The 16,699-nt window shown below is 35.3% G+C and overlaps 1 protein-coding gene across 1 annotated transcript in view; it reads left to right on the forward strand.

Moving 5' to 3' along the window:
- LOC106716351 overlaps nt 1–16,699 on the forward strand; it is a 50,696-nt gene that overhangs the window by 2,472 nt on the left and 31,525 nt on the right. The window contains exon 4 of the mRNA XM_045683001.1: nt 39–614. Coding sequence (XP_045538957.1) covers nt 39–614 — 576 coding nt within the window. The remainder of the gene's footprint in view (nt 1–38; nt 615–16,699) is intronic.

Genomic DNA, 16,699 nt, shown 5'->3' on the forward strand with positions numbered 1-16,699 from the left:
TTTTTTTTTTTAAATTAGGTTTTGATTTTTGTTTACAGAACAGCAGCTCTAGTGACTCGTCTGGAAGTGATTGGGAATGTACCGGTACAAAACAAGGCTCTACGCGTAAACCACATTTTTCAGTCACATCCTGTGACACTGGATTAAAACTCAAAATAGCCGCCATTCCACCTCGGAAAGTTTCACCCAAAAAGACTTTACGACCTTTGGGGAAGAAGAAGTCCGAGGAAGAGTCAAAAACCAACAATGCGAAGGAAAAAGATAATGTCAAAAAGAAAAAATCTCAATTATCCGATACAAGTTCGAGTTCAGAAGTATGTAGCAAATGCTCTAGTGATTCGTCCAGTGAGGATGATTTGCCGCTTAAAGCGGTCAAAAAAACATTACCAGTAAAGTGCTCACCTCAAAAGAGTGTAAAAAGTGGTAGGAACTCTGGTGTTAAGAGTGACAGTGATGGACATAAAAATTCAAGTGATGATAAAGATGTTGCATCCAAAAAAGATGCCAAGGACAAATCAAGTGCATTCAAGACCAGTAGTAATGTGAAAAAGACTAAAAGTGAAGATTCCACTCAAGATAATACAGCAAAACGAGGGCAGAGACAAAGGACTAAGGTAAGTTTTTATGTTATTGTGAATAGAAATTATAAATCTTAAAGTTAAGAAAATGAAATGCACACTCCATGGACAAAGCTTATATAGGAATGCTTTAATATTCGCTTTTGTGCGAGCTTCCGAATTATGTACCAAACAAATATTCTTTGATCCTGTGATGACTATGTTTGTGACAAACAGCTTTGTTTGTTTTTGTATTTAACTAGCCTTTGACTACTTGAAGCCACGAGCAATCAAAGGCCATTTTAGATTTATGTTTGAGTATTATGTGGCGTTTCCCCACTGCGCAGGCTAACTGCGCATGTCCGATGATAGGCGGATAATATGTCAATCAGTTGGAACTGGACAGCTAGCTAGTAAGGTGATGTTATGTATATATATGTAAATAAAGCTTTGGAACGAATGTGTCTGTAGTGGTATCAAGTTACAGTGGAATCCATTTATAATGTCCATTTATAGCTCATTGAAGGGAAATAACAAATATGTTTGACTTCACTTTGCTGAAGGTGTTAGAAATCATGGATCAGTCACTATATAATCTGCCATAATTTATTAAATAATTGCTGTGTGATTACTTCATAATTAGTGCCTGGTCAATAAAAGTAAAATCATAGTAAATGGATTCTACTGTATCACACAAAGCCGAGCTAAAATAAAACTAGCCTCATTTAAACTACTAAACTGTAAACCAAAAGCTTTATTAGTTTATATGTAGGTTTTAATAAATTTTATCAAAGTAAACTGGTGCATGAGATCATTTTTGGAAGAAGAATACTCTAGTTCTTGATGAGTCAAATCGAATAGTGAGCTGTGCAGTGTGCTTTTCTGGGATCATTTTATGTTAAAATTGTGTTCTGCGCAGCCACTTTTGTGCTGTTTTGAGCCACTAAAATGTTTGATTTCCCTTATAGGTTTATTTCTAGTGAGGGCAGTATATTTACTTAAACAAAATGATACATGAATATAGAACTACTAGCTGTCGCCCGCGACTCCGTCTGCGTGGAATTCAAAAATCTTATTTAGTAGCTTATGTGTTCTGCCAGACTATGTTCTACATCTATAATAAATTTCAACGAGATCCATGCAGCCATTCTGGAGATACCTTCAAACATCCATCCATCCAAAATTTCCCAATTATAATATTAGTAAGATAAATAAAAGTGTTTTCACAACATTCATAGGCATGAGTCATATAAACTACGTTTTAAAATTTCCCCTAAACTCTTGTATTGCTATATTTATAACACGGTTTACAAGGGGTTGGCTTTTTACGCGTTATTTTTTTTTTGTGAAGCGGAAATAAGGTATTGAAGACGGAATAGCTAAGTATCTACGTACTACATATGTTATGACGTAGTTGAGTACTCAGTTTTTAGCAAAATAATTTTTGAATTAATCATATGCCATTTGAAAAAAAATGTGATCCGTCATGGGACGCCTGGCAGATGTGAAACATCGTGTGTGTACAAGTAATATGCATAAAAGGTAATATTTTCAAAATAAATAAATATATATATATATATATATATATATATATATATATATATATATATATATACCTCAGTATAGCGTGGTGACCAGTCGCCACGCCAACAATTCGGTTTACAAGTGAGCCTATAGATGTTTCACATCAATTTGATTTAAGTTCTAAAACACGATATTGAAGTTTTTCTAGTAGCGTAATATATATGCAAAGCAACGATTCAAAAGGTTCGAGGTTCCGATCAGTTCAATTATCGGGATTACATGCTGAACCTTTATGGTTCCTTCATCCTGTGGAAAGTCCCCGGAGACAGGACGGAAAGCGTCGTATTGTGGTGGATTCAGGCCGGGTTCGGTATATATACCTTAGTATAGCGTGGCAACCCGTCGCCACGCCAAGCGTCGCCACACCAACAATTCGGTTTACAAGTGATCCTATAGATGTACATCAAAAAAATGACATAACAATGTCTTTGTACAGGTGTTTAGACAGTGGAAACCCACGGTAATGATTAAATAAAACTTGTTGCCACAAATGAATTGTTAGCTAGTTCGTAACACGTTATTTGTTAACAAAAGTTCGTTTGTTTAAGCGTCCACCCTTAAGTTGATACCCTTCTTGGGCAGGGACTTGTTATTGTGTGTATTATAATAATTTAAATAATGCTGAGTTTTATTTAGTCTGCATTAAATTTTTTCTTGTGTAACAACTTGGGTATGTTTATAACAAAGGGTGTGGATTATTTCCCCTTCACATACTTAGCTTAATCTAGTTTTTTTACATGCTTTTAAGATTTAAATATTTGTGGCATATTAAGTTTTACACAGATCTGCTACTGAGTTGTTTAATTTTTTTATGTCTAATTAAATGGTTTGTAACTGTATAATATAATATCATGAATGTCGCACTTTTAATTTAGATATTTGCTTTTAAAAAATAAAGTCAATTCTTTCCATTACCGTCGAAGAGACACTAAAAAGTTGAATGTGATCCGTAATCATTGTTAATTGACTATTAAAATATGTAATAAAATCACAATTTAACATTATTTTTATACCATATTAGTTGTCGCCCGCGACTCCGTACACGCGGAATTAAAAAAGACTTAATAAGTAGCCTATGTGTTCTTAAAGACTATGTTCTAAATCTGTGCTAAAATTCATCAAGATTCGTTGATCTGTTCTGGAGATAGCTTCAAACAAACATCCGTCTAAACATTTGCATTTATAATATTAGTAAGATTACTATGTATAACAAACATTAATGAATAATAGATTATCCAATATATTTCATAAGGACAAATTGTTTTATACGCGATCACGTGTGCAGCCACGCGATGAACACACTACCAATGCAGATGCGCGGCTCTATTATAATTGTATACAATTGTTGTTTTGTTTACAGTTTTAGTTGTTACGACCACGGACATTATATAACGCTTAACATTAATGTAAACACACCCTCGCTTTGGTTACAGATACAATGCAAATAGATTTTTTTGGTTATTTTCGCTTCTTAGTGGTACTTTCTATAATTTAAGGACTAATTATAATCTAAACAAAAGCCCTATTTCTACGCATGGTACTTTTTATAATTTAAAGACTAATTATAATCTAAACAGAAGCCCTATTTCTACGCTCATCGAGGATTTTTCCACTATAGGGTAAAAGCCGGATAGTTGCCTCGGACGGATACATGCCTCAGTTTCAAATGCTCTATGTTAGACGTATTGACTGTGTTTCTTTTTGATCATAATTAAAAGCGTCCCCCTCGCAGGCCTTAGTGCCGCATAAGCCGTTGAAATAGGGGTATGTGTTTTGTCCGTGTGAGAAAACATCTTCCGCGGCGATACATTGACGAGCGCCAGAATTATATTGGTAAGTAATCTCTGTTAAATATTTTTATAACTGATTGCGATTTCAGTCAAAAATAAATTTCTTTGAGTTCATTAGAGTTTAAATTGCACTGTTTATTAGGTTTTATTGTTAAATATGTTTTATATATTTCGTAAATAAAAAGGGCAAGTATCCGTATCAAATCGGATAGTTGCCCTACTGACTTTTGCGGATTGTTGCCCTGCGGCAACTATCTAACTATACATTGTTAACAAGCAAAAACAGATTTTTTTCTTACTCATTTTTTTCATTTGCCTTTACTGTTTTTTTCTTGGTGATTTTTTATTTGATTTTACCATAGTTTATCTAAAATAAAATAAATACTCAACAGCAAAATGCCGAAATAGGTGTGAGGCAAGCTGAGGGCTTATCAATTCAAAGAGCGAAGGGTCTAAGCAGAGCCGAATTAGCCAAATTTTTTGATCTGCTCATAACCGTCTTAACTGATAACGATTTGCTAGATAAGCCGGATTGAATTTTTAATATGGATGAAAGTGGTGTCCAACTCAACAATAAACCAGGTAAGGTATTGGACAAGAAAGGTACTAGAACAGTGAAATCACTTACTTCCGGTGAAAAAGGAGAAACAATTACCATTGTTGCGAACCGAAATAAATAATAACATTACATTTTTATTTTGGACACTTATTTACTATTTTGGAGTCAATTATTGTTATAATTCTATAATTATAATTGAACTTTAAATAATATTTTATAAAAAATTGTGTTTAATAATAAAAACTGATTATTTAAATTAACATAAGTTCATTTTTATTTGAAAATAAAAACAGACGGGCATCTATCCTCACATTGGGCAAGTATCCCCCCAACCATTTTTAACGTTAGGCTAGTATCCGCTATAGTTGGCAACTATCCTCTTTTTTAGAGGTCATATTAAAGTGGATTTACTTAAAATTTATAATATTTATAATTTTTTTATAGTTAGGGTATGTTAGAAGATTAATGAACTATGTTGGAAAATACACTTTGAATAAAAAATGTATTGGTACAAATTTTTTAAAGGAGATTTTTAAAAAGTGTGGCAACTATCCGGCTTTTACCCTACGTTTATTTTTCAATTTATAAACAAAATATGGATCATTAGAAATGTATGGATTATCATTGAAACGATAATAAGAGTATTGATTAGAATAGTTTTGTTACAAACGGTCAAAGGAGAGTTTTGGCTAGTAGTGTTAATGGAATAGTGGCCAGAGTATCGCGTCCCAGATTTGCTTGCTATTTTTACTCAACCCACACACTAAAATACTTACAAGCTGTGTATTTAGATCAATTGAAACTGGCTCAAATAATAAACTTTTTCAACACATCGATACATAATATGATAGTAATAAATACATAGACTAAGAATTACGAATTTGTTAAATTCATATTCCAATTGGAATCAGTTTTCTCAGAAAATGTTCATTGAAAATCTCTTTGATGCCGTTTCGAGCCCATTTCTCGGTAATTTTTTATTGATACTGTCGTTACTGAACTTGTTTGGTTGCCATTACTTGTTTATTTTGCAAATATTACGACTATCTACACTAACTCCTTCGAAACTTGAGTAGACATTCTATCTATATTAAGCTATGTTAGAATCAGCCTCATAGATTGTTAAACCATGATCACGAACTATTAGTAATAAATAACCTTCCTTGATGTTAAGAATGATAAAAATAATTAGGGTTCATTTCTTAGCAAAGAAGAAAATACCTCCATGTCTAATGGGTACTACAAGTTTTTCTGTCCGATCGAGTTTAATTTGAAGACACGAGTAAATTGGTTAATAGTTAAGGTCAAATTAATGTGTACTGTACTGTAATTCCTCGTCGCTTTGTAGGATCTTAGTCCGGCAAAAGTTTTCATTTTAATGGTAAATATTTTAAGTAATAATTACGTTTGTTAATACCCTTTTTTCGGTAGAAGTGGGACGGTGTAGGTGTGCGGAGGTGGTCGTGCATTTAATTAAGTCAGTGGGTGCGCTCGGGTCGCGTGCGGCGGTGCATTTCCGCCGCCCCGGGGGCGCTGCGCTTTTTCCGAGCGGGGAGGGTGTAAGGAAAGCGCGGCCGGTCGTCACCCGTGCAATTGAAATTTTTCACGTAGAACTGGTTTGATAGCGTGCACGGCGTAAGTAGTGGTGGGGGCCGCGAGTACGACGCGAACACGACGCGCCGGCCATTAGCGTGCCCACGGCGAGGCGCGCGCGCGTACTCGTACCTCCGGGCTCGGTACTTTCTCGCTCGATTTATTGACGCGATCGTCAATTAGCGACAGTTTGTTTCAATAGATTGTTAATGAATTTAAATTAATATGCCAGTTAGTGACAAAATTAAAAGTGATCGCATCGTACTGAGTGTACTCTGCAGTTAGTTGCTGATATCGAAACATAAATAGTGTGGCGGGAATGCCGGTGTGTGCGGTTGCCGAATTTTCTCTTATCAGTCTTTAAGCGATTCAAGGTCGCGCGTTATCGACGCTCGTTACGATGGTGATTATTCTGTGTCAGTGCATATTTTGGAGTGTTCTATGCATTCGTTATCGTGTTTGATTCGATGATTTCGAATTTGAATTTGCACATCCATCATAGTGTGTCTGTGTCTACAAGTAATAAAAAGATTTTGTTTTCGTCTAAATTATTAAATTAAGTCAATACATTAAAATTGTAATGAGTCTCTATCAATGAATAACTTTATTGGAAAATTGTAACCATATCAGATATTTAGTGAATGTTTACAAACATGTTTGGTTATAGTTAGGCCGTTGTATGTGGACCGCGACCTAGTTGGTGAAGGATAAAACAATATAAATAGAAGATCGAGGTGACCAGTGCGGGTTTAGCTGTGCGCGCGAGTTCCTAGTGCAGTGCTCAGTGCGGTGTTTCGGTGTCGTCGGGGTCCACGAGACAGTGATGGCATGATGCGTCACGAGGCCAACTCCGCCGCCTGGACCGCGCCTGGCGAGGTCTGGGAGTACGTCAGCCAGCTCGTCAGCTCCTACCACGATCAGCACGACTGTCAGGTGACACAACTATTCCTTTGATGATGCTACATTCTACGCAGCATCTCAGTATGTCATAGAACTTGTCATAACTTTTTCAAAGCTGGTAGTAGACAAAAGTGTGGTGGTGTCTTCCTAGGTTCTACTGTTGTTATGAAAAGTCTTTTTCGAGCCTCTACAAAGTCCTTATCTATTAACTCTTGATATTTTTGCGGATGTTGATGTATACAATATTTGATGTTTCATAACAAATTTTACATACTTGTGATATTTAGGCATAAAATAGCTTGTCCTCGTTCCAATTTCGAGTTCGATCAAAATATTGTTATAAGTTGTTTTTCTCTGAAAACGGTTAAATTTGCTCATGCCATTGATTGAGCTTAAAAACCAAGCCTCGAATGTAATGTTTTTTTTACATATTTTGTAAATAATAATTTCTCAATTAAAACCATACATGTCGATATCGGTCTAGAATTCAGTGGGAATAGATATTAATAGTTCATAAAACTGAGGTATGAACTTAAAAAGTATTAATGGTTCCTTGACGTCTCGTTTAATCTTGTTGGAATGTTGCAGAGAAGCCGTATATTAACTCAAATACTATCTACCTATTATTTAGCTATAAAACTTTATTTTTTCTGTGGTTTTTTTCATGCTAAAACAACATAACATCATGCTTGTAACCCAGTGGTAGAAAAAACAACGGAATTCAAGTTGGCATGGTCCTGACACAACTTTCCACACTCATACAAATACACATACATGCATGTCAGTTACGGTTGCTCTTTATACCGCCCTTCTTGAGTATTTACTAGAAGGCCCATAGACAGTTGATTGTTGTTGTTTTTAGTACATTAGGGTTAATAACACACAATTGTACATTTATTACGAACGCTATTGATTCAAAACAAACTCGGGTTATCAGTAGAAAAACCTTAACCTCTAGTTTAATAAATGTCACTATATTCGTCATTGAATCGTCTTAGCTTTTAATTCTATGAAAATAACGACTGAAGTGTAAATAAAGAGCTCTGAGAAAAATTGTGGTACCTATTTGAAAAATTATCAATAAAGTGCCAATATAAATAATTATATTTCAAAAAAGAATTGCCATAACTGAAATAAGATTTGTTAAAAAAAATCAAACATAAAAACGCAATAATTACATTTCGTACGTGCGAAATGTAAGTTTTCGCCAAGTTAAGTTTTGCGTAAAAAAGGTAAATAGTAAAAATAATAGCTCTACTGTTCAATGAACCTATTTATCAAGGGCAGTTGCGTTCACTGGTTGACGCACAATTTATCCTGCGGTTAGTGACGGACTCACACGAATAGTTGATAACGACCTGATATATTTTAAAACCGATTCTAGTTATTGCAAGTAATAAGATTTGCTGTACGATTTTTTTTTTAATTTTTTTTCTACTATTCTGTAACATTTACTCCTGTCTAATATAAGTTGGTCTCCACAGTCAATCAATATACAATTAATAAAATTTGAGTGTCTGTATGTCATTTTGATAAATAAATTATATTTTGTGTACGATTTATTGTCTGTCTGTCTCTCAGCAAGTCCGCGTTCGTTCCGAGTAATCTCCGAAAGAGCTGGGCCACTTTAGTCGGGACTATTTTTAGGGTACTAGAGTAACTTAAGCTACTTTTTCTTTTATTCTACGCTGACAAATTCACTGGCAATATAATTTTTATATTATTAAGCGAATTATAAACATATGTAAAATGAGAGGTCGCCTGCAATCCCATTCGCGCGGAATTAAAAAACATGTAGTCTATGTTCCAGATAATCAGGTATAAACAGATCTTTCAGACTATGATATACATCTACGCCAGATGTAGATTATAGTCTGGATAGATCTGTTTCTGATTTCATCTAGATCCGTGGAGCCGTTCTGGAGATACCTCCAAACAAACATCCATCCATCCATCTAAACATTCGCATTGATAATATTATTAAGATAAAAAATAAAGACATTTATTGGTTAGTTTGGAAGTGTTGTAATAAAATGATTTAAGCCGTATCTTATTGTACCGAGTAATTGCGATTAAACGGTCGCCCGTTTGTATAGTGTTTTATAGGTAACACGATTATTTTTGATACTTTATTAAATCAATTTAACCAAATACAGTAGTTAAATCTGATACCATCACGTAATAGATGGCTATTATTTAATATGAAATACTTTAGTCCGTATCTTTGAGTTCGAATGTCATTATTTTCTTTCCAATTTAATTGTGTGAGAATGAAGGCAAAAGGCAGATTAATTCTATAAAATGTATAATAATATAAACAGTACTTTCTTAAAAAGATAAATTATAATTGTTCTTGGAATTCATAAGCAATGGAGATTTTTGAAGGTGAAGTGGGTTTATATTCTTCTCGTTATTAGAAATCAATAATTATGATGCTCAGTAAATGTTTATAATAAACTAGCTTTTACCCGCGACTCCGTCCGCGCGGAATAAAAAATAGAAAATGGGGTAAAAATTATCCTATGTCCGTTTCCTGGTTCTAAACTAACTGCCCACCAATTTTCAGTCAAATCGATTCAACCGTTCTTGAGTTATAAATAGTGTAACTAACACGACTTTCTTTTATATATAAAGATGTAATGTATGTAGAAAATGTAAATAATTGTTTTTTCTTTCTTTCTTACTAACGGTATTCATATGCTATTAATATGGCCAGATATGTTAAAAACTAACCAATGCATTTATTAGCTCAACGAAGTTTAATATTTCTAGATTTTTAATTGTCGGTTCGTGATAAGTTAGCTCACACTTTTGTTTTCTATTCTGGATCTTGAGATGATTTGTACTTCAGTATTCGGACCTCGATAATTTTTTAAACTAGTATCGGACATCTTGTAACAATACTTGCGCATTCCCTGATATTCTTTTTTTTTTATTAAAAAAAAGGGTAACGCCTTTGTGAATCATTTTATTTAAATGTTAAGGGTAAAGTAGTTGTGTAGTTAAACAAGATCTGTATTAACTTTTAAGTTGTATTAAAAGCCGGTTATCAAAATGTCTAGAAGAAGAAAAAATTGTTTATCATATACCAGTGCCATCTGATCTCACTAATGAAATTTGATGTCGACGATCTTTTCAAGGACGTATTTTGGAATTAATAACAACTTTAACGGCTCGTCCAACCGCCCACACTTGACGTAACGTATTTGAATTATTTATTGCTATGCCCAACGGATTTTCATCCTAATAGGTATTAACATCGTATAAAATAAATCTAACTTATATTATAAATGCGAATGTTTAGATGGATGGATGTTTGTTTGAAGGTATCTCCGGAACGGCTAAACGGATCTCGATGATATTTGGCACAGATGTAGAACATAGTCTGGAAGAACACATATGCTACTTATTGTGTTTTTTTTATTCTGTACGGACGCAGTCGCGGGCGACAGCTTCTTTATGTATATTGCGCGATGATTCACATATAATAAAGAGCATAATTCGGAACTATAGATCGAGAGATAACATTAAAATGGCATATCCTTATAATAATACGTTTTAAAATATTTTCTAAATGCAGCATATTCTTTTATTATTGAACTAGCTGTCAACCGCGACTAAGTCCGCGCGGAACGGACAGAAAAACTGAATTAGTAGCCTATGTGTTCTTCTAAATTATGTACTGCATCTATGCCAAATTTTAGTGAGATCCGTTTAGCGCTTCTAGAGATACCTTCTAACAAACATTCCATCCATACATACATTCGCACTTATAATATTGGTAAGATTAGTTCATATTTTCGAGAGTTCATGTAATGTGGATATAGTCGAGTTTCTCTGTAACATTTTATGTTTAACTATTAATAATTATGTAACGAGAGAGACTGATAGATTGTATTGTAATGAAAGAATCACGGCTAAGATATTCTGATCGGAAGCATAAGTCGAGATAACGATACAAGTCGACTCATATCTCCCCATCGTAATTACCAACTATCGATCAGTATTTAGGTAACACTAATTGGTGACAGATTTCTCTTCTAGTACATGAAGTCGACTCGAACTCGAAAAACAAAGTCGATATCGAATCGTTAAATGGTACCTACACTAGCTAGGTATAATGTTTAAAAGTTTAACCGTCAATTTTCAAACCTCTCACAAATGGATAGCATCTAAAGATGCGATGCATTAATTCGACATTGCACTGCACTGCAAGCGGCGGCAGTGCGTTTGACGGCTGTTGAATTTTGCGGACGCTTAAGATCGTTCGGTAACCAAACCGGTCGGACACCTCTGGCTCGGTCGTCTTTTGGCGACATCCGCAAAAACGTGCGCCCGAGTACTTCGGATTCCCAATCGACGCCCGACCGACTGCTTCACTCGTTACAGCCTCGGTGCACGGGGCCTAAACCGGTCGCAATGCGATAGCAACTGCATAAGCGGTGTAAGACGCGCGCATGTCTATTAGATTAGCTCAGTTTACCGTTTGCGAATCGGTAATTCATGAAACCGAAGACAAGAGGATGATGATTTAATCAAAATAAAAAATATATGTTAATAGTGGTAGAAAAATTAGGTAATATTATGAAACTGGTTTTTATTTTTCCAACCAACTTTTGTTAAAACGAGAGAGATATTTAACTTTGGTAGTCGTCGCCTACACTTCATTATCTGTTTGAATTATTCAATGTATAGATTCAATTTTTAATTACCTACGTTTAAATACTAGAGACGAGCAATGAAAAACATATAGCAATAAATTAAAAATTAAAATTTATATATGTATGTTATGAATGATATAAAAAGATTATTATAAAAGTTTAAATTATAAAGACGTGTGTATATAAATATCAGTTGCCGTCAAACTTGTTTCTTTTTCAACAAACTCGCAGACGCGAGTTGTGTGTGCGTATAAATAATATGTTATGAAAATTATTTTATTCACACCATTTATATGCAAACACATCACATCATATGATACTGTAGCTGTGATTTAGAGTAGAGATAGTATATTAATTTGTTTTTCGATCTCGAACATGATAAAAAATACAGAGGATTAAATTTAGAGTTCGTGTTTAATTCTTAGCTAAGTAGCCGATTGGAAAAGGGTACTAATACACTAAAGCCAGACTGGAAACTACCATTTGAATTATCCGATTTATATTTGTGTACATTGATAGAATGAAGAAGGGTGTAACCGGCATCGATTAGTATGCATTTTTGTCGCGTATTGGTTCTCAATAGCAAGCAAAGTGGCTCAGATGCAAAACTGCTATGCGTCCGTCGCAAGACCTCTGAGGGAATGCGCCGCTCTTACAGATTTTATGCACCGTTGCGATCGCGTTCACATTCAATCGCTCTTTTTATAAATTACTCTGCCGACCCTCATACGGGTACGGCTTGTATTCATAATAAACACGTTCAATCGGCCTGCTTATGCGCCAATTAAATATTTATAAGGGCGTCCTTCTGAATTTAGCTCCGCGGCTCGTCAGTTTATTGGTTTGCATTTTTTTTATTGTTATGGGGGCTTCCTTTCGTCGCACGGTAATACTAACCCTTTGGCTTTACATTTTTTATTTCTCTTTTATAATCTCAATGAAAGCTGAAATCTGACTGAAGCATACGATGAGTTTTATTTTAATTAAAACTTGATTGATTGAATAATGTTTTGATTGTTTCTGCAATGCAATTGACGTTCAGATCACGCTATTGGATCTTGTATTGTGCAACAAAATCAGAATAGTTAGAACTAATTAATTAATGTAATTAGCGTCATAAATAGCCAATCTTCATAAATTTAAGATTCATGCATCGGTTACATTTTTTTTAGTGTTTAATACACTATGGATTACTTAAAGTAGTAGTAATATTAAGTTGGCGTAAAATTTATCCATATTCCCTATTATTGCCGTTGGTAATTTTTGGGGCACGAATTATAAGTTTAGTTAAGTAAGTACGTAGTGGCCATGATATCGAGAATTTATCATGTTACCGGTACGCGGTGCTTCGATTGGGAACAGGATTATTGCGTACTAAAGGCGCGTCAGGAGGGCGCGCAGGGAATCGGGATAAGCCGGTCCGGCGAACGACTTGCCTACGTCGTTTAATAGAGCCCGTGACAACTGCGTATAGGGCTGACCATACGTAATTGAATGTATACGTACCATGTATGCAAATGAATGGAACACGTGTGCCATTTTTTGTCGACTTCACTGCGCATTGAGGTCAAGAAGTGTTTTAAATTTTTATAGAATACTTATTGAAGTGAATCAAGATCCAGCCACTTTGGTTTGTGTAAAGTATTATATATTGTATATGAGAAGAAATTGACGTATAAGAGTAGAATTTTGTTTCGTATGTAACTTTTAATATTTACTTAATAATTAATTAGAAATAATAAGTTTTATTTTATTGTAAAACAACCCTAGGATATGGGATCGAGTAATGCAAAACGAGGCGGCTCTAGTATAAATCGTTTACATGGTTGTCGGCGTAAACTGGTCTCGCTCGGGCGCTCGACGGCCGCTGTGCCAGGAAGCCGCCACAGATGCCATCGACTGTCCGAATTATAGCCACTGCCACTGTCCAACCCTTATTGTCCTATCACTAGACTTGTACTACTAATGACAACTCGTCTTTATTAGCGCTTAAATATAAAATGTAGGCTTTTTTAACAATAGCAGTTTTTATAATGGAAAACGTATATTTTTCACTTCTATAATAATAAAATGCTTTTTATTTCATCTACTAAATATAGAATGACCATATTAAGAGTGATGTATTTTACATACTGGTTTATACGGCATGTAGTGCGGTTAAATCTTGTATAGTCTGTGCGTTTGTTATCTCTGCATTAGAGTTATTAGAGGCTGGTATCTCTCGCATCGCGCCACTGCGATTGTTTCCGAACGCCACCGCTCGCCGCTCGCCGATCGCCACCCCTTTGTAATTGACCACTGTTTATCTCCTCGCCTGTCTCTTATTTTGTATTGTAGCATCCTATTATTATACGTAAAGTAATGTTCCTTGTGCTAATATAAATTATTCAGTCAGAATTTATAACACTGCTAAATGAGTCTATAGAAAGATCAGAACTGTTGACATCGCTATAATTCCTAGGAATTATTAATATTGGCTTGATTGGTAATAATGTAATACATTTTGCGTCATTTTATGAGCGCTATTAAACGTAGCTTAGAAACTTACAATGTTTCCAATGTTTCGAAATATCTTTAGATGTATTTCGTAATGTGTAATGTTTCGATTTAAATAAACCTTGCAAAAAAAATTGGGAATAATTATTGACTTCGAGGAGTTTTTATCTTCCTTCAATTAGAGTAAGCACGGCTTGGAACAGCCGCGTCTGTAGCGGATGTACGATTGCGTGGGAATTTAGTATCATCCTCCCTTTCACGGAGTTGTATTTTTATTTAATGTGAAAATTTAATTTTCATAACTGCAGGTAAATAATTGTATAGTTTAAGAGTTCACTGATCTCCCTTTTTAATATAGCAGACAGCAACTGGGTTCGTATTTACTTTTCACTTGTAAGTAAGCGCTTAAGATTGCAATTGATAATTTCATCGGTGCCGGTTGAGAGGAGCGAAATAAGTTGCTAACGATCTTTCGAAGTCAAGGTTAATTGCGATGTTTTTTTTATTACAGACATCTAATTTTCACTGTAGATTACGAAAAAAAATAAATGCTTAAATATACTTCTTTACGTAAAATAAACAACTTTACCGTATTAATTAAGAAATGTATGTGTAAAGCATTCTATATGTGAATCGGATACAGATGGTATTTTAATGGGGGTAGTCGTAACTTACCGTTTTTTCTCAACCAACTGTTTACCACGCATTAACATATCGTCACTAGCAGTAACTTTACGATCACAGTCGCAGGGCGAGGTGCTATTATCCACGGCCGCAGGACCCGTCTAGTTACCCGCTAGGGTCAGGACTCTAGCCCGATCCTACCGATCGTTTTCTCAACGATATTATGGCATCTACTGAGGTATGTTTGAAACGTATCGTTTTATAGCCACCATTACTTTACGAGCTCCCGATTGTTTGTGCTATACAATAGCTTTTATTATACAATATTTAACTTTCAATAGCGTCATGCATTAACTGTGCATATTTTGCACTGGTAATGGAAAATTTAAATGTGTACAATTTCAAATTAATATTGTTGATTGGAAATGAAAAATTTCGTTTTTATTAAGTGACTCGTCACCTGCGAGTGCTATTTTGGAATAATTTTTTTGTCATTTTTAATTTGTGTTATAGAACCAGGATTTTTTTTTGTGGTAGGTAACAATTTCCAGCTTCGTTCTAGCTGTAAGCGTCTGGGACCGATCAGTTAGACGTGTCCTTTAGGAGTTGTCTATTTAACGCGGCGGTCGATCACGCTCCTCGCGTCACTGTCGTCGCAGAGATCGTGTACTCGCTATCTCGGCCAATTAATCTCTCGCAGCTATACAGCGGCTTTTGACGCTGTATAACGCGGTGACGAGCCGCCGGCAATATTTTACACGTGATTAGAGAGGCGTCCGCGCGCCGTGCGCCGAGCAAATTGCGCCGCGCCAGACACACGCGGTCACGAAGCCAACCTCGGAGATCGCGGCCCGCGGGAATTTATACACGATTCCATTGTGAATGTTACCCACCTATATTAATTGCACTAAACCAACGTATACTATAACTGACGTATTTGGATATCAGCGATGCCGCTTTGGTAGTTCAAGAAATGTTTACTTTGTCCAAGGAACATATGGTATTGCTTAATTTCCTCTGACAATTTGCTTTGCAAAATGTTCATAATATTATAAACCGCTTTTCCATTATTAAATATCCTTAAAAGTGTACTCTAGAATTTTAAAAGAAAGTTACTTTAAATATACGTAAAGGAACTAGGGATTCGATTCATCATAAAATCATTAAATACTGTTGTAATGGATGAGGGTGCGGAGTGTAACAAATTTACATTTATGTTAATATCATTAATATCTTCCTACTGCACCGTGTCTTTCATAATAAAAAAAAAACAAAAGTGATGCATATAATAGCGTCTTTCCCAAGCGTGTCGGTTTAGTGAATAAATATATGCAGATCGTAGAGTTATCAGGGCGGCGGGTATTCAAATGAGACGTCCCTCTCGGGGCGATGGTATCTCGCGGATAAGGAAGTCCCGACCGCTATCTTGTCATCGTCGGCGGTGTTACCACTGCCACTATACAACACATTACCGATAAGATTTGATGCAGACACTGAAATTGCAATATCATCATATTACGGTGAAATTGCCTTTAAACTAAGCAGGATGTCGGTTTTAAAAATTTTTATTAGACTCCGTCTAATAAACATTTTTATTTCATTTATCATTTGACCAAAAAGTTATTAAAAACGTTTGTTTTTTATCCATTTATATTTAAAAATTAGTCATTTGGGACTCTACCGTATTGTGATATTACGTATTATTCTATAATTTAGTCCACAAACACCTCAGTTTACAACATAACTTCAATAACTACATTGTAGAGTTCTGAGTGTTATTAGGTAGATGGTGGTGTTCCCGTTGGCTTAGCGCACCCCAACTGTGTATACGTTAATTAGGCAGGGTCGGGATCTGGTGATTGTGATCGCCGCCAAAAGTAATGGTGCGCCTAATTCTGAGTCACGCTGTGGCGCCGGTCCGACTTGGATACGTTG

Source organism: Papilio machaon, chromosome 20 (assembly GCF_912999745.1).
Source record: "Papilio machaon chromosome 20, ilPapMach1.1, whole genome shotgun sequence".
Taxonomy (NCBI): Eukaryota; Metazoa; Arthropoda; class Insecta; order Lepidoptera; family Papilionidae; genus Papilio; species Papilio machaon.